This window comes from Coturnix japonica, chromosome 2 (assembly GCF_001577835.2).
Source record: "Coturnix japonica isolate 7356 chromosome 2, Coturnix japonica 2.1, whole genome shotgun sequence".
Classification (NCBI taxonomy): Eukaryota; Metazoa; Chordata; class Aves; order Galliformes; family Phasianidae; genus Coturnix; species Coturnix japonica.
This window is the reverse complement of record NC_029517.1, coordinates 131,180,336-131,198,758: the sequence shown is the minus strand read 5'-3', so window position 1 is coordinate 131,198,758 and position 18,423 is coordinate 131,180,336. Positions and strand designations below refer to the sequence as shown.

The 18,423-nt window shown below is 44.8% G+C and overlaps 2 protein-coding genes across 16 annotated transcripts in view; one reads left to right on the top strand and one right to left on the bottom strand.

The window, feature by feature from the left end:
- The window catches only part of PTK2 (protein tyrosine kinase 2), a 151,784-nt gene extending 137,115 nt beyond the window's left edge, over positions 1 to 14,669 (top strand). For 11 of the 15 annotated variants that reach the window (XM_015856384.1, XM_015856385.1, XM_015856383.2 and 8 more), the window contains 7 exons: positions 4,771 to 4,833; positions 7,499 to 7,538; positions 8,352 to 8,455; positions 10,674 to 10,682; positions 11,524 to 11,679; positions 12,506 to 12,586; positions 13,414 to 14,669. In XM_015856384.1, coding sequence (XP_015711870.1) covers positions 4,771 to 4,833; positions 7,499 to 7,538; positions 8,352 to 8,455; positions 10,674 to 10,682; positions 11,524 to 11,679; positions 12,506 to 12,586; positions 13,414 to 13,626 — 666 coding nt within the window. In that variant the 3' untranslated portion in view covers positions 13,627 to 14,669. The remainder of the gene's footprint in view (positions 1 to 4,770; positions 4,834 to 7,498; positions 7,539 to 8,351; positions 8,456 to 10,673; positions 10,683 to 11,523; positions 11,680 to 12,505; positions 12,587 to 13,413) is intronic. The other 4 variants (XM_032442923.1, XM_015856382.1, XM_032442920.1 and 1 more) reach the window with 1 other exon arrangement.
- Positions 14,670 to 15,679: 1,010 nt separating this feature from the next.
- Positions 15,680 to 16,746, bottom strand: RPLP1 (ribosomal protein lateral stalk subunit P1). The gene is made up of 4 exons (XM_015856388.1): positions 16,573 to 16,746; positions 16,381 to 16,455; positions 16,162 to 16,279; positions 15,680 to 15,800 (listed from the first exon to the last, which is right to left on the bottom strand). Exons 1-4 carry the CDS (start codon positions 16,642 to 16,644, stop codon positions 15,721 to 15,723), a joined length of 345 nt encoding a protein of 114 aa, XP_015711874.1. The 5' UTR covers positions 16,645 to 16,746; the 3' UTR covers positions 15,680 to 15,720.
- Between the last annotated feature and the right edge of the window lie 1,677 nt (positions 16,747 to 18,423).

Sequence of the window (18,423 nt, the reverse complement as noted above, 5' to 3'; positions counted from 1 at the left end):
GAGTAAGTTTGAGATGGAGTAAGCATGGAGTTAAATGGACAAAATGGGGAATTAGAATTCACTGGAGACTTAAATTCTTGGTCTTTTCACGCTAATGTTTTCAGTATAGAGGTGTGGGGGATATGATTTAATGCCTGTTACAAACTGTGACAGAAGTTGAACAAGCTGTAGTGATAATCACAGGGTCTATTTGAATCCATAGCACGGTACGTCACCCAGGAAACTTGCTTAAACATGGCTATTTCTTGAAAAAGGAACATGGTTTTCTAGGTTTTGTGCTGAAGAAATGAAGACAGTGGAAGAGTCGTTGTGAGGAAGCAGCCCTGTAGGCCTTGCCCTTCTCCTGAAGAACATCCAGAGATTATACATGAGATACCAAACACGGGAGTCCAGTGTAGAAGTCTAATATATGTTATACATGTTCATATTGTTTACCCCATGGTCTCTAATGAAGAACTGACATTTCTTCTGCCCAGAAAGGGACTTCACTAAAACCTCTCCAAGTCTGAAGGGAGACAGTTTATTTTATCAGCGAGTGTTCTGTCTCACGTGCTTTGAGAGAGTGTTCTGCAGGAAGACTAACCTTCAGGTTTTGATGGCACTGGCTGAAGTGTGGCTCTCCTGTCCCTGCTTTAGGTTTCAGAAGAACATTTTTCCTTTTAGTCACAGAGAACAATAGAGAGAGAAGAGCCAGATTTAAATGTTTAACTTATGTAACTCTACAGCCCCGTGTTCTTAGTTTAAGGCTGGCTGCTTTCAAAAGCAACTCTATTTACGCAGTCTTCAGACTCCTACAGTTTATCTTACATCTCATTTCTACAATTGAGACTTGGACTCACAGAGAGTGCAAATCATTTAATGTGAGATGCTGTGTAATGAGGAGAAAAATCCTTACTGGGGTTTCTGTTAGCACAATTTTTATCTCCCCGGAGTAACACTGGCTTGTTCATGATATAATATCTATCACTGTTTTTGCAAAGAATAACTACACCTCATAACATGTTAGGACAAAGATGAACAGCACTGATTCTGTGTTTGCTAGAAGAGACACCCAAGATGAAGAATGAAATGGCAGTGACATTGAAATGGAAATGCAGCAGTCTTCAGAGAGGATGAGATCTATGTGATTTGTCTGAAAACAGTCCTTTGAGAACATATAAATGATATGTGAAAGGAGATAGAGATGTTGTTTGCAAGCTGCAGCATTGAACAGAATCCAGAATTCAGCAATTCTGCTGTATAAAGGGAAAATAAACAGATCTCTTTTCATAGGAAGCTCGTGAGTGAAAATAAATCTGTTGTGTAAGAACTGAAAAGGAGGTTTTAAATTTAAAATTGAACCAAATTTATCTGCTGGGAAGTGAGAAGAGAATAGGGGAGGTGGGGGCTTTGTTTCAGGGGGGAATTGTTTCAGAATTAACTCCCATCCCCTGATACGGAGGGGCCACTGAAATGAAAGGCAGTGGTTAAAGCTGCGGCCTTTCATGCCATCTTGGTAAAATTGCTTTGGATATCAGTGCCTCCTGGAAACAGCCTCCTGCCACAGGAAGGGCCACCAACCTCCAGTTGTGGTACTAGACCAGGCTGCCCAGGGCCCCATCCAACCTGGCCTTGAACACCTCCAGGGAGCATCCACAGCCTCTCTGGGCAGCCTGTTCCAGCACCTCACCACTCTCTGTGTGAAGAACTTCCCCCTTAAATCATTCTGCAATCACAATGAATATTTCCACTCCAAAAAATAAAACTGACCAAGTTTGATTGAGATTTTAGACTGATGTAGTGCAAAGCTCATAGAAGCCAAATGAGCAACCTCCATCCCCAAATGCAGCGCTCTACTATTGCAGATAGACTTCACTGCTGGCATTCACAACTCACTGGAACTGAAATATTTGGCCTATTACCCCACAGTCTGGCACACATCCTTGTAGTGCTTGTGCTTAATGTAAAGCATACGCTATGTGTGCATAGAAGATCAGAGCTGAAGCACTGAATTACTCTACTAGGGCATGCTGCGTACGTGTTAATCTGCCTGATTTCTCACATGGAGAAGTAATTTAAAAGCTAATCGATGCATTCATTGAACTAAAGTAATTTTTAAAAGCCCTTTCAGAATGCTTTGATTTTTTTTTTTTTTAGTTAAGGCCAATATCTGGGACAGTCAGAAGCTATCTGAATTCTTTTATATGTATATATTTTGTTTCTAGGAGAGTATATCTTTTAATATGGAATTTGACCCAGGAGGAGAATCATCCCTAAGCACAGCTGGGAAAGCAGAGGTGGTGATGGTGCACAGGAGTCTACATAACTGACGGCTGTTAGTTTGCTTATCAGGGGTTGTGGTTGTAGTAATGGTATCTGTCATTGCTCCCCATTATATAAAATAAAGATGTATGTGCTCAGGCCTTTGAGTAACTCCTCAGCAGATGGAGTAGAGTTGTACTCGGAAATGTGTAGCTCTTTTCTGGGACGTTGAGAAGAAATAACTCGCATAGTTTCCTTATCGTGTTGGTTTTGTTTTTCACTGAAATTCCCACATAGCTGTGGTTTAGTATCTGTCCTGTTTTGACACTGAGAACTGCAGCTCAAATATAATTGATGTGAACTGTTGCTAAAATAAGATTTTAATTTTTAGCCTGAGAAATTCCCACCGAGATATTACAGTTTGGCATGTCCTGAGAATGCCAAGGCGTGCATGTTCTTTTATTAGCGAGCGACCAGAAATACTGCAAGTCAAGATTGCGTTCCAGTTTGTGGATGTATGCATCCTGTCTGAAAAGGGACCCTCGATGCTTCCAGACTGCTCAGAGATATGATTTAGCAGAGGGTTGTTAAGAGTTAGGGTACTACGGTTAGGCAGCGGTTGGACTTGATGGTCTTCGAGGTCTTTTCCAGCCTGGGTAATTCTATGATTCTGTAATTCTATGATTCAAAAATTTCAGATAGCTGACTTCAGCAATCAAATGTGGCATTGAACTGAGCTGATGGAGCTTGGTACTAAGAATTCACCCCCACATTGCAGTGTAGTGCCACATTAGGGGCTAAAATTAAATTCATTAGCTCCGTTCTCCCTGTGAAAGGTATATTATTCAATTAAAAATCTATCCACTTAGGAGACTTGCTATTAAGTTAACAACCAGATGGTGCTTAAGATCCCTTCCTACCCAAGCAATTCTATAATGTTTAAAAAGACGAGTGTTTGATCTGAGATACCTCCTTTACTGTAAAACAGTTTAGCAAATGAATTAATCTTCAGCTGTTCCCAAAGACTTTGGGCAACTCCTGTCTAGAAATTGAAGTGAGATGATGACAAACTGTGAACATTGGTGTAATAGAAATTAAGCAAGAATAGCTATTTACTTCAGCTAAAACTTACTCTGAGTGTCACAACTCATTTCAGTTCTCTCAGGCAGTAGATCTGACTGTGCCTTGCTTTGTCTGCAGAAGACTGAATGAAAATGCACAGAATAAGCCCTTCATACAGACTGCTAGAGCAATCTCTGTGGTTTTAATGGCATCGATATTTGTGCTATTGATCTGCCTGCCCTGCTGTTTCTTTAGGATCATTTAGCAGGGTATGTGAATTGGAATTACTCTGTAGTGCTTTTAGAAAAAAGGAAGGAAGGGGATCTTGAGTAGCTTTCAATGGGAAAGAAATACATTTGTCCCCCAAAACTGACCCTGAAAGCACATTTTTGTGGAGCGAGCTTAGTTACAGTCAATATTTGTTGGCATTTCTCTAAACATCTTGGTGTGTGTGTGTACATACGTGTTATATTACATTATATATAGATATACATTTTATTTATACCTTGTGCGGTTCCATAGAACAGTACATTAAGTTTGCTATTCTGTGCTGGAAAAAGCACCCTGATTTTGCATAGCTTGTGTCTTCAGGTCACAATGAACCTTGGTTTCACATCAGCTCTTCCTTTTTCTTCCTACATAAGAATTGCTGTCCTTGAAGAATAAATACAATACACCTAGTGTTGGTGGGAGGTGAGAGAAATGGACCAAGAAGAAGTTGGGGTTGTTCTTAGTCTTCTATTTTAAAACAAGCCCCAAGTTTCTCTGTGTCACTTAAAGAAGATAGAACACAAGTTAATTTTTCAGGATTTGTGCATCTGTGCATCTGTGTTAGCTTCCTATATCCAGTACAGTGTGTGCAGCGCTCTGTCACTGGGCCCCATTTGCGGCCTTCTAGCGGGAGCCAAGTGCGTAGAAGCCTTCTGAGCAGGAAGCAGGAATTAACTCACAGCGTTTCTTGTCCTGTGGTTGAAATTTTGCTGCTGGGAGGAGAGCAATTGTTTAAAAACAACTTTTGTGCCTTTGAGAAAATAGAAAATGCATGTTTTCCAGTGTTGTGTTATGGAAATGGTGCTGGCAATAAACAGCATTTTTCACTCGTGCTGAGAAAGGGTGGCCAAGAAGCAATTTGGGAGTGTGTCGGAAGGTTTTGGGAGCTGTTGTTCTAGAAACACACTGAATGCAGTGACGTTTGTGCTTGTCAGTGTTCATTTTTCAATAGCCTTGTCTCTTGAGATGTTTAGTGCCTAGGTTGTGTCAATCTGTAGGCAGAGAACGGGGTGAAATTGTACCCAGGGAAGCTGTGGGTGCCCCATCCCTGGAGGTGTTGAAGGCCAGGTTGGATGGGGCACTAGGCAAACTGACTTGGTGTGTGACAACCAGCCTGCAGCAGGAGCTTGGAGCTCAGTGATCTCTGGGGTCCCCTCCAACCGAAGCCATTCCATGATCCTGTGATTTGTGTTTCAGAAACCCGATGTGCGGCTCTCCAGAGGCAGCATCGAGCGGGAGGACGGAGGTCTCCAGGGCCCAGTAAGTATCTGTGGGATCCTTTCATCTCCTGGCCCTTTGTCCAACATCCTGGTAGAACATGCTGTCTTTTATTATAAGAGATGATTTAAAGCTTTTTGCTAAATGTTTCCACTGTTATTACATGGCTCTGCAACTATCCAAGGAGCTCAGCTTCTGTGGGAACAACAGAACAGTGACAGGCTTTGGTCATGCAGCGCTTGGATGGATTTGGGGTTTGTTGGTTGTTTCCCTTTGAAACAATACTGCAGTGTTTCTGCAAATTTGTTGCAATTATTTTTGAATGTGCCTGTGATGTATGGCTGGGCCTTTCCTTTGAAAATGCTTTTTGAAACTTCTGTCAACAGGAAGCGGGGTTAAAATAACCTCTGCAGTTGTTTAAATATCTGAAGGGTTCTCTTACAAGGAATGTAAATGTTACTGTTGTATTACTCAGAACTCTGTTTAGGGTAAATGATCCGCAGTGAAACAAATGGAATAACCCCCACAGCCATTCCTTTATTGTCAGACAACAGCTGCGGTGCTCATTCTTACTGGCATAACTTCTGCCCGTTTGAATAAAAACATCTCTCCAATTGTTTAATTGCCATTGGAACCTCTGAATCATACCATTAGAAAAGGGGGGTCAGGCTGGGGACCACTAAGGGCAGAAACTCAATGCTTCATCCAGTGACGGTCTCCAGGGATCACCTTCAAAGCTTCTCTTGGAAGTCGATGTCTTAAATTGACTCTCCTTGTTCATCTGGGCTGCAATTCTATTTGACTTCAGTATTTCTTAACTACTAAGAGAGTTTAGGGACTCTTGCTGCATTTGCAAAGTAGAGTCATGAATCACACATTGTAGCACAGTCTCTGGGAGTTGGTTACTCATGTTTGGAAGCTGCTAAGATTTTTTCCACGAACCTGGAGCAGTTTCTGTTAGGTCTTCACTGCTGTTGCGTCTGATTATAAGAACGAGTGAAGTATTACTGCATTTTGTAATACTTGGGAGTGCTGCAAGAAGATCTTGAGGTCATGTCAGAAGTTTGATGTAGGAGGCAGCGAGCTCCAAGTTTTCTTTGCCTGGGCTTAGATTAAAAACCTGCATCCCGAACTGCTTCTAGGGGATGTCCTGTGTTCCCAGATGAGGTAGGACTCACCCCACTTGAGCAAGAGAACAGGTTGTTGACAAAACGCATTGCAGGAGAGATTCTTAATTCAGTTCCAGGATTTGCTTTTGCATTTTTTTTGCATATTTCTTAATGCATTTGAAACATAACTGTTAGAGTTCATTTGCAGTTGGAAATGCCATTGCTTAGAATTTCCTGAGTTGGAAGGGATTTACAAGAATCAAGTCCAACTCATGACTCCACATGGGTAATCTAAGAGGTAAACCCATGAGTCAATCTCAGTTCCGCGTTGAGAGAATGAGAAATAAGGAGCAGTGTATAACTTGGCTCACATTCTTTCAACATACTTTTAATAATAAACTGGAAGTAAACATCATGTTTTTTTGTCAGTGGAACTAAGCCTCCTTCCTCTTCTCCCCAGGGTTCTCAGGTTTGGAATAGCCAGGTTAGCAGGGTGAGCAAGATAAATAGTGGCACGACAGAGTATGAGATGGTAGCCAAAGGGTTTCAGAGAGATGTGAGAACAGCAGAAGAGCGTCAGGGCTTGGAGCTTTGAGTATCCTGCTATTATATCAACTATCAAACTGTAAGAATTCCTTAGTGTCTTTCCAGATTTCTCCCTGTGCAGTACATTATTCTGTGAGCCCACAGAAGAACTACAGATAGAACTAACTTGACATGGATTTAGAATTAGGACTTTCATTTCAGGCAGTTAAACATTATCAGTTTTTTTGGGCAGCTGAAAACAGCTTCATAAAGTATTAAGTAACCCACAGCAGCCTTGTCAAAGCTTCCTGTAGTTCTAAAACAGGAACTAAAAATGCCTGGCTGAAACTTTGAATCAATGCTGAACTACGATTGTGGATATCTTTTGGGTTTGTTATTGAAGAGGTGAGCTAGGGATAGAGAATGTCCTGCTGCTGCCCCAGTTACCTGAGTGTGTTTGTGAAAATAGAGTAAGGTTCAGAAAGTCGTGCTTAAAAGGTCAGAAAGTAAAGCTAATTAGTTAACGCTCTCAGACAGTGGCTGTGATAGTGTTCTCCGGAGCTGAAGTCAAGCTGAAACAGATGCTTATGTTTTCATACCACTAACAGTGAACTCTTAAGTTCTTGGAAGGTCATCTTTAATGTGATGAAGAAGTGGCTTCCTTAGGTCCTGGTGGAAGGAAGTACTTTGACTTTGCAGATATTGACACTATTCAGCCATGCAGAAATACCCTGGGCTTCTAATTGCTGCTCTCCTGTTTCTCCATCAGCACTTTGACTTCTGCAGTTTGATCTCTGAATAAAGAAAAACTGCTATGGATGGGCCAGCATGTTTGAGTAGCAGTGAAGGATAAAGTGTTACATGCAGGTGTCCTGAGCAATACAAAAGAAGTGAAAATAACTTCCTTACTGTATAATTGTATATAAGTGCAGTTAGGATCATAGGTAGTGATGGTGAATAGGGAAGTATTTTTAAGTGTTGGGAATATGTGCTGAGCTGCCTGTTTTCAGTTGGTAAAAATTTGCTAGTGAAGTTGTGTAGTAACTGCTATAAATGTATATTTTATCTTGCAGGCTGGTAACCAGCACATATATCAGCCTGTGGGTAAACCAGGTAAGCACAAAGTTCATAGAATGTTATCTGAAATCCTTGGTTACACATCTCTGAGCACTAACAACAAGCGAATGTCAGGATTTCCATACAAGGGGGTGGTTTTGGTTATGGATAACTGCACAGAGGTGTTCTGCTGCTGAAATTCCCCATGCAGTCCACAGAGATTAGTCAGCAAATCCAAGGAAGTGTTTCAACAGCCAGGAACTGTCTAGACGAGACTGAATCACCTTGTAGGACTCCGCCGTGTGTGGAGTTCTGACATGCAAAACAGAGATTAAGACTGTGAAACTTCAGGTTATCTTAAGTGAGTCACAGCTGAGATTTCAGCCAGGAAGCATCACAGAATATCCCGAGTTGGAAGGGACCGATAAAGATCATCAAATCCAACTCCTGGCTCCACACAGGACCACCCAAAAATCAGACCATGTGTCTGAGAGCTTTGTCGAAACACTCTTCGAACTCCGGCACCATGTGAGGCACTCAGTGTGGTGCAGAGTGGTACGAAGCTCCTGCAGGTCTGGGCTGGGCGTACTGAGTTAGTAGGGCTTAGCAGTAATCCCACAAGGAGATTTTTCAAAGAACGTTGCTAAAACTCATTGATGGAGGAGTTCCATAACACCTTTTTGTCTCTGCTTTTCTTGAGTAGAAACACAATTAAAGCATAGCTCGTGCAAACAGTGGACCTTCTGTACGACACATCTCCTCTATCATTACACTAAAGCAGCCATAGCCTTTGTAATGCTGACAGCCTGCAGTGATGTGGGTTCATGTGATACTTTGGAGCTCTAACAAGCCACTTGTTTGGTTAACCAGATCACGCTGCTCCACCAAAGAAGCCCCCTCGCCCTGGAGCCCCCCACTTGGGCAGCCTCGCGAGCCTGAACAGCCCCGTGGACAGCTACAATGAAGGCGTGAAGGTACGGTGCTCAGTGACACAAAACACATAGAGATTAACACGTTACCCTGTAGAGATAGTTCAGCTCGAGTAGAGGCCACAGAAAGCAGAAGTGACTGATCTTCCCAAGTAAACAATGTTGTGGGACAAACATGCGGTGGGAAATGGGGAGTTAACTGCTTTCTCCATGTCCTCTGTGAGGGATTCAGCATGTTCCTCACCTAGAACTTTTTCAGGAAAGCTTGTAGTTTGAGGAGCATATGTCTCTCTCATAGCTCTGCTGGGCAGGAAAGAGCACAGAGCACACTTAAGATCCCCATACTCAGAATGCTGCTGTTGCAGCACCTTGACTCCTAAAGCTCTACTGGCTGTAGGGAGCAAGGACAGAGGAAAAACAGTACAGACAGCACTTTCTGACCCCTAACTGAGATGCTTTGTGATTTGTTGTCTCATCTCCAGTAAACAGGTAATAAATCCAGAAGTGAAACTTCAGGTAGTTCTCTAGCAGAGGGGCTGCAGGGTGCTATGAAGCTGTGTCTGCTGTTACTCATCCTTAGTGTGCCAGTCACATTTTAAATGATGCCCCCAGGTTTTTGTTCCCTGACTTTGGGACTCCTTTACTTTTCTAGTCTTAAGGAAATAGAAACATGAGTGACCTCAGGGCCTCCTGAGTGGAACCAGGAAGCTGTTTCTGTCATTCACCATTTTTAGCAGGTAGACGTAATAGTGGCTGGGGCTTCTCTGCCAGTGATATTCTAACAGGAGTGCAGCTGATACATACACATCTCAGTTCTGTTGCCTATAATGAAGAACTGGATTCCACATTGCGGTAGGAGCGGATACAGTCGTAGTTTACTTGGTTTAGGTGATTTAAGAAAATACAGACAGTATCCAGGTCATCTGGCCATGAAGTTCAGAGCTCGCCATCACAGCAGTGTGTGCAGCACAGATCAGATCACAGATCTGCCTGTCTCACTCATGCTCTCTATTTTTGGAGATTATCTGAGTATTTAAGAATCAGCACTGGCAAGTTCAAGCAGGATTATTTATTGCAAACCAGTGCATTTCAAGCTGCCAAGCCTCAGATAATATGAAAAAGCAGTAGTAGATGTGTTACTGAATGTGGCTACTCTACAATTTCCTTTCGAATTGCTGGTATTAGAACATGAAGATGTTTTCTGCAGTACATCCTTTGACAACAAACAAACCCAAACAACCAAAGTTAGCAATATAAGCAAGGTTTATGTACTAAATAACTTCTTGGAAAGTGGAAAAGAAGTTCTGATCTTGTCCTGTTTTATCTGTCAAGAATTTCCTGAAATTGGATGGTCTTTACACCCAAGAAAACAGCTCATTAACTTCTAATAGGTCGTAGTTCTGTTAGTGTCTGCAGACCTCAACTGAAGATGCTTCTGGGGTTCATTTCAGACTCAGTTTTCTCTTTTCTGGGAGAAAAATGAAAATCAGGGGTTTTGACCTGCTTACCCTCTGGGAGCTGTAGGGGCTCTAGGAAGAAGGTAGTGCAGTGTTACCTGCTGAGGCCAAGGCAGCCAGCTCACACAAGGAAACCCCTGACATGAAAGCTTGCTGTAATGTTGATGTTAGTTATAAGAACAGGAAAACATTGATTATTAAGAACTGCAGATGTCCATGCTCTGAAATTTTGGGTCCCGGTCACAGGAATTCAGTGGGTTGAATAGAATGCATTAAGATTGGGTTCTTGGTAGCTCTTAACCATGACCGTGGCTCATCGTCAACTGCAAGAGCTGCACAGTTATGCGACTGTGTAATTCCTATTGTGACAGATCCCTAGTGTTGTAAAGGGAGCAGGGTTTCTCAGGACACCTTTCCCACTGTTGCAGAGGCCCTTTGCTCCACTCACCCCTTTGCTCCTTGCCAGACTGGCTTGCTCCTGTCAAGCTTTGCATGATCTCTTCCCCACGTGTTCAGTAAAAAGTTAGCATGGGTGCATGGCAAACACTTCCACTTCTATGCAGGTGCACAGCAGTTGTCAGCACATGGTGCCTCTGTAACAAATGCACCATGAGCTAACCCGAATGACTGCGGATACTGTTGAGGATGCGTTTTTTGTTGCAGGCTTTTTAACTGGTCTCTTATTGCTACACATGTTTTGGTTTGTTGTGTTTGTTCTCCTGCTGAGTTTTATTAATATTGTTTTTCTTTTTTCCCTTCTTTTGGTAAATTTCTTTAACCTTCCCCCACATTCTGCTCAACAATAGCCATGGAGGGTAAGCAGTGCGTGAACGTGTATACGCGCCCTATTCCAAAATGTCTTTGCATGCGACTTTGCGAGATGATTCTCCTAACTTCTCTGATCGCTGAAACCAATTAGAATCACGGCCCTTCCCTGCTGATTGCAGCAATTGCAATGTTCCCTCTCCTAAGGTATTTTCCAGTCAGTGTGCCAGATTGAATCTCTGTAACAGTTGTCAGTAACCAATCTGTGAAATGCAAAAAATGGGAATCGTAATGCACCAAATCCTGCACTCCTTCGTTAGACAGACTCTCACCCAAGTACTTTATGGTTTCATCTGTGTAAGTGAAGCATCTCTGTAGCAGGGTTCAGTTATGGGAACCAGTGGTTATTGCATCTGTGGGGCTGCGATGCCATGAGCCCAGCCCTGATCTGTAGGGCCACTGTGTGACCAGTAGGAAGGAAATGGGCAATTCCTCACCCTCCTCTCCCCCAAGTGTTTGCTTGGGCATGGCATACAGTGGTAGTGGAGAAAGTAACTTCCTGGAACAAGGGACATGACACCTAGTTGTAATGGAATTTGTCCATCAGTAGTGAACTACTTTGATACATCAGGTATTCCATACTCCTCGTTTCTCGAGTTTCCTTTGCTGTGGGAATTGCACTGGGAGCTCTTCTGAGAATTTTTGGTAGATTCTTCAGTCATTCAGAGATCAGGTTCAGTCAGGAAGCCTGATGGAAACTTCCTTCAGACCCATGAGTAAATGTGCTCAGCGGGCCTGGGGTGGCTGCTCCTGGTGATCTCTGCAGGCTGGGATGTTGCTGAGCCCCACCTGCTGGGCACAGGAGGCTCAACAATCTGTCTCTGCTTCCAGATCAAGCCGCAGGAAATCAGCCCTCCTCCTACAGCCAACCTGGACCGCTCCAATGACAAAGTGTATGAGAATGTAACCGGGCTGGTGAAAGCTGTCATAGAGATGTCCAGTAAAATACAGCCAGCTCCGCCGGAGGAGTATGTGCCCATGGTAAAGGTAAGGATGCCATTTTGAACATGGCAAAAATGACATATGAACAATAACTAATGAACAAGAACTAATGACAGAGTTCTTGTTAACAGGGAGTTGTGCAACATCTCTGCATTTCCCTTATAAAAGGAACTTTTATAATGCACCCTTTGGCGTGATGTTTTGATGCTGTGAAACAAGGAATTGTGGGTCTGCTACATGAAGCACATCGAGGCCCTGGTGTGTGTCCAGGGAAGGACAGTGAAGCTGTGAGAGATCTGGAGCACAAGTCTTATAGGGAGCAGCTGAGGGAACTGGGATTGTTTAATCTGGAGGAGATTTGGGGAAGATATTATTGCTTACTTCAACTGCCTGAGAAGAGGCTGTGGTGAGGTGGGGATCAGCGTCTTCTCCTAGGTCACAGGGATAGGACAATAACAGACTGAAGTTGTGCCAGGAGAGGTTTGGGTTGAATATTAGGAAAAATGCCTTCTCAGAAAGAGTGGTGATGCATTGGAACAGGCTGCCCAGGGGGGTGGTGGAGTCTCCATCCCTGGAGGTGTTCAAGAAACATGGAGGTATGGCACTGAGGGACACAGTGAGCGTGGTGCTGATGGGTCGGTGTTCGGACTAGATGATCTCAGTAGTCTTTTCCAACCTTCTAGATTGTGAGATTCAAAGTCACTCAGCAACACTGCTTTAACTCTATTCATTCCAAGTTTTTATTAGTTCAGAGTGCTTACATGGTCAGTGTACATCGTCAGTGTTTTTAAGGGGGGCAACTGAATCAAAGCAGAGATGTCCTGCTGGGTTGTCCTGTGTTATTTCCTTACTTCTCCATTTTTCTCCTTAGGAGGTTGGCTTGGCGTTGAGAACCTTGCTAGCAACCGTGGATGAGTCGCTGCCAGTGCTTCCTGCAAGCACCCACAGAGAGGTAGGCAGAGCCCCACTCACCCATTGCAGTTTGAGCTGGCCTCAGCCAGGTGGCTGTGTTTGGGCCCTCTCTTCCTTACACACACACATATTCGTGTTCAGTAAGCACTGCAAACTCTTGGATTATAATTCTTGGTTAATGTAACATTGTTAGAATCAAATTGATGTGTGGATGTAGGTATTTATTGCCTCAAGTCAGGAAGCTCAGACTAGATGAGGGTGTTGTAAAGCAGGGAGACCATCTGGGTGTTAGTACAGCTCCAGCTTTCCATGAAATACAGCTTGCACACAGAGTCATTAAATGAGTGTAATTGAGCATACTGTGGTGCAGCTGAATGAGAAAATATCCCGTAGTAACCTCATTAGGGATAAGAAATGACTGGAACCTTTCAATGTAGCTCACGACAGTCGGGACTAAAACTGTTTTCCTCCAAAGCCTTGAATGAATGTAGTAATGAGAAAGCCAGAGAATTAAGTGCTGTCTTAGAGAATCATTCTGCCTTTAGTTGTACTGCTCTGTTAATAACCTGTACCTGATAGAATAGTGATGGCAGTAAAGGTGATGGTAATAGGAACCTGGAGACCCAGCACAAGATATTAACAGTTAAACTTGAGCTAAAACTTGGTGATGTGGTTTGGTTGGCAGCAGGTGGCTGACAAGGCAGCTCTTGGTATCTGAGTGCAGAGTGTCACCAGCCCCATGTGCTGACTCCAGCTTGCAGGGGATCTCTTGGGCTGGTCAGGTTTCATGGAGGTGATGTTCCTCCTTGGGGAGGGCAGGCAGCGCTGCTACCAAACTGCACAGCTGACCCACTCTTGTTGTTCCAGATTGAGATGGCTCAGAAACTGCTGAACTCTGACCTGGCTGAGCTCATTAACAAGATGAAGCTGGCCCAGCAGTACGTCATGACCAGCCTGCAGCAGGAGTACAAGAAGCAAATGCTGACGGCTGCTCACGCTTTGGCTGTGGATGCCAAGAACTTGCTGGATGTCATTGATCAAGCCAGACTGAAAATGATCAGCCAGTCCAGGCCACACTAAGCACCGAGGGAAGAGTTTCATCTGTCTGTTGTAGAATTCTGCTTGCGAAAGGATTAGTTCACCTTCCACCAGCAGTGAGGATTAACCCAGCCGTGGTCCTGGCTTTCCAGCGCCTCTTGCTTCAGCAGCCCTGACTGACAGCCGTTGGTTCTCTCTCATTGCAAAAGGTTAACCACGTCTTCTTATCACAAAGCCAAGCTGGCCTGGGATTCAGAAAGCGCCATTATCACCAGGTGAAGTTGTATAGAAGTCCTTGGGAAATGGCGGTTCGTTCCATGGCGTCGGCCGCGCTCAGCCCAGAGCTGCCGTGGAGTTTGGGAGCCAGAACTGTTGGAGCAGCGGAGTGAGATATTGTGAAGAATTCTGGGAAACCTCAGGGCTGAGAATTCTTGCCCACAGTATAAAGAACTATCCAGACTGGAATCTTGTTTTTTTTTTTTATTAGAACACTTACGTCGCAATATGCTAATCACAATTTACAGAGAAAGAAAATAAAGAAGCTATATTTTCAAGACGTCGGGTCATTTCGAGACAAACTAAAGCCCTCTTCATCTTCCTGCCTTTTACTTTTATGTGAATGCGTGACGCCTTTGGTTGGAAATAGCTGTAGGACACGACGGAAAAACTCTCTTCTTTTTCACCAGAAATAACGTGCCAGTTCTTTTGTAGCGATGTTGTTTTCCTTGGAAGCGAAAATGCTGCTTTGTACCAGAGCAACTCAGAGCTGCACTTAAAGAGTCCTGTAACCATTCATGTCCCCCCACCCCCGTTTTTATATAATTTATAAAGACAGATTAAAGCCATGTTGAATATTTTAAGCCCCCTGTAGTGAACTAACCCATCCTTTTGTCTGTCTTGCCTGGGAGGAGTTACAGTAGAGCAGTTGTAATTAGATTTTCCTTGGTTTTTCCAATTACGCCATCTGTTCTGTTAAAATAAAAACCACACTCCCTTTTTGCTGTTGAGGGATATAAATTATTCTCAGGAAGAATATAATGAACTGTACAGTTACTTTGACCTATTAAAAAGGTGTTACCAGTGAAGTTCTGGCTGTATTTCTGTGTACTATCAAGGATTCACTTGAGGAACAGCAGTGAGCATCCAAGAAGAAATCCAGAATTTAAATCATCTTCAGAAAGCAGTTTCCTTTTGATCGCAGAGCAGAGGAACAAGGCGGGCATCATTACCATTTGTACAAGTCATGGGATGTCTGTGCTAGTTCTTACACTCCTCAAATCTTTTTTAAAGCCAGCTTCCTTTAATGGTGGTAGCCACATGGTTTGCAGGGGAAGCTCTCAGCAGCACTGGGGGTGCATTGACTGCTGCCACTGAGGTGCTTTCCAAAACACCCCAATGGGTGCAGAGGTGGGGCAGCACAGAGCATTCTTACCACTGCTCCAGACACAGAACAAAGCCCCCCCTCTTCTATTCCTGTCAGCATTTCATTGGAATATTAAATGGAAACAATGCAGTTATATGTGCATGAATACAACCCCTAGATTGGCCCAGGTGTTCTGTTCAGCAATGTAATACTTTTAACATTACTATGTAAGCTCAGTTCCACCATTTTCCATGCTCACCCTTCAAAAAAAGCAGGTCTTGAACAACATTCCTTATCTTTTTTTACTCCTGGAAAAACAGACTCCAGCACCTCATGTTGAGGGGTTGGCTGCAGGTCAGAAGCCCAGAGAACTCTTAAGACTTTCCCTCTGCTTCTTAAATTACAGCTACTCCAGCCCAGCAAGGGCATTCAGCAAAACATTTCTGCCTTTCCTTGAGCCCAGAGCTCAACAGCTGTCACTGTGGTACAACCAAGAGGCAGCACTTCTGCTAAACCCAACCACGTCCCCATTCTCACTGCGATAACATTTTCCCCTCCATCCACACTCTGTAAATGAAAGGAAGAGCTGAGTTACTCATATGTATCAGCTCTGAGCATGAGGAACCAACAAGGACAGCTGTAAAACTCCACATGACCACACACTTGAGAGCCAATTCTGGCACTGGAAGTAATGCAGGCATCCTTGAGAAGCATTAATTTAAGAGACAAAAATATGGTCAAATGTTCTTTATTACAGGCAGATACAAAAGTATTTAGTCAAAAAGACCAAAGCCCATGTCATCATCAGATTCTTCTGATTCTTCCTTCTTTTCTTCTTCTTTCTTTTCCTCGGCTAGAAAAGATAAAGGTGGTCAGAAACTCCCCATTTCCATCAGCTGATTTAGTTATGTTATTAAAGACTACACATCCTACCAAGTCCCATCTCATGGCCCAGTGAAAGCAGTGCTCCCGCTACTACCAGAAAAGGGGCACAGCACCTTCACACCTCTATGAAATGCGAGTTCTACAGGGCAGGTACTGTGTCAGCATCAGTGACATCATCAAACATGAGACAGCAGCAGTGCTGTACACTGACTCAGAGTGCAACTAATAGATCTGGGGGGTGTTAGTGGGCCAGCACCACGAGCCAGCAGTGCACCCAGGTGGCTAATTAGGCCAACTGCATCCTGTCCCCCCGTTCTCAGCGCACTTACCGGGTGCAGCACCACCGCCCGCGGGAGCAGCACCACCCGCAGGAGCGGCCGCAGCTGGAGCTCCACCACCGGCTCCTACATTGCAGATGAGGCTTCCGATGTCGATGTTGGCCAGAGCCTGGGGAGGACGAGTACCGGCCAGACCGCGTGAGCACAGGGCGCGTGTCCCGTCAGCACGGCGCTGAAGCAGCACAACCTTCACCCCTGGCTCGCACTTACCTTAGCGAACAGGCCCGGCCAGAACGGCTCCACGTTCACTCCCGCCGCCTTGATGAGGGCGTTAATTTTATCCTCCTGTCACACACACACAGCGGCGCTGAGGGCTCGGCCTTTACCCCCCCCCCCGCACCGCCGGCCATGCCGCGGCCCCGCCGCCATCTTGTGGCAGAGGCCCGCAGGCCGCGCACTCACCGTGACGGTGACTTCGTCGTCGTGGAGGATGAGAGCGGAGTAGATGCAAGCGAGCTCGGAGACGGAGGCCATAACGGTGGGGGCGCGGTGCCAGTCGCCGGGGGAAAACGGCCTTAGCTTCAGCTGAAGGACGCAGCACCTTGAGACGCCGGGGATGAAAGGGAGCGCCCGCCGCTGGGGGAGGTTTATAAGGGAGCCTTCAGCCAATCACGATCCCGCGAGCCAGGGCTCTGTCCAATCCGCTAGAAGCGGGGGCGGGCCCGAGGGGCGAGCTCCGCCAATCGGAGCTCGGCGGGAAGTGATGGGAGATGATGGCGTCATTACCACAGCGGCGCCGTGCGGTCCTCATCGCCCCCATCTGTTCTGCGTTTTTTGTTATATTTCTAAATAAATCCCCCTTGATTATATTGATGTACGTGGAGGAGCTGCAAAACGACTCCTTTAAGCACAAGGAAGCACGGAGTGCTAGAGTTTGGTAATGCAGCAGGGTCGTTTATACTGCATCTGCTGAGTGACGCTGATGAGACTTAGTAGGAGCTCAGAATTGAGTTAGGATGAAAACAAACCTCTATATGTATCTATACACACAGATGAAGTGGCCAAGTTTTCTACCTGTGCCTTGAAGGCAGAGTTTCCAAACACAACACGACACCTGGGCCAGGTGTAGGACCTGCAGGTGTGGAAAAGTCAATTGCAAGATGGAGAAAAGACAGGTCTGAAAAATGCAATCAATAATAAAACACCATTCCCTGAGCCTCCATCAGGTTTTGTATTGCCCGGAATCAGCCTGTCTGGCTCTTGAGAGAGGGAAGGAGCTGGCACTGTACAACTAGAAGCAGTAACACAGCTCACACCATGTCCCCAATAGGTGGTGCTGCACCTTTGTCAGAGCTTTCAATTGATCCCTATAAAAGTCCTTTCTGAGTGAAGTCAGGCCCTCAGAGACTGTGTAGCCAGGTGAACACGTCAGGTCGGGTCATAGTTGTGGTCTTTGTCACTTTTGTTCTGGTAAAATCACACAATCATAGAATCACTCAGGTTGGAAAAGACCTTAAGGATCACTGAGTCCAACCACAGCCCTACCATACCACCCTAACTAACTAAATCTGCTAAATCATGTCCCTGAGCACCACATCCAAACAGGTTTGAAGCACATCCAGGGATGGGGACTCAACCACCTCCCTGCGGACCCTATTCCAATATTTAACTACCCTTTCTGTAAAGTGTTTCCTAATATCCAACCTAAACTTACCTTGGCGCAACTTGAGGCCATTTCCCCTCCTCCTGTCACCTGTCACCAGTAAGAGACCAGCCCCACTCTCACTGTAAGCACCTTTCAGATACTGGAAGAGAGCAATGAGGTCTCCCCTCAGCCTCCTCTTCCCCAGACTAAACAGCCCCAGTTCCTTCAGTCTCTCCTCATAGGCCTGGGAGAGCACAGCAGCACAAAGGAACAACTGCTCCTAGACATGGAAACAGCATTTGAACACAGCTATCGAACTGATTTACTGTTTAACTGATTGTGCAAGTCTGCAGCCGTGTACACACAGCGATAAGCCCTTTTGCTTTTGAAGTTCTAAGCCCTTCACCCATCTTCTGTTGCTCTAGAGCTTGTTATTTTCACCAGGAGCTCTTCTTTCATGTGGAAAGATATAACACAGTCATCAGAGCCCCCGTCCTGTTCCTCTTCACCTTGCAGGCTCCACACTTGTGAGTGTTCTGATGGAGGGCAATTTTATGAGTGAAATTTTATGTTATAATGCTTGACTGAAGTACACAAGCTTTGATAAAACGTTTTTTAGCACTGATAGACCCGATAATCAAATGCTCGCTGATGGAGCTGTAGGTGTC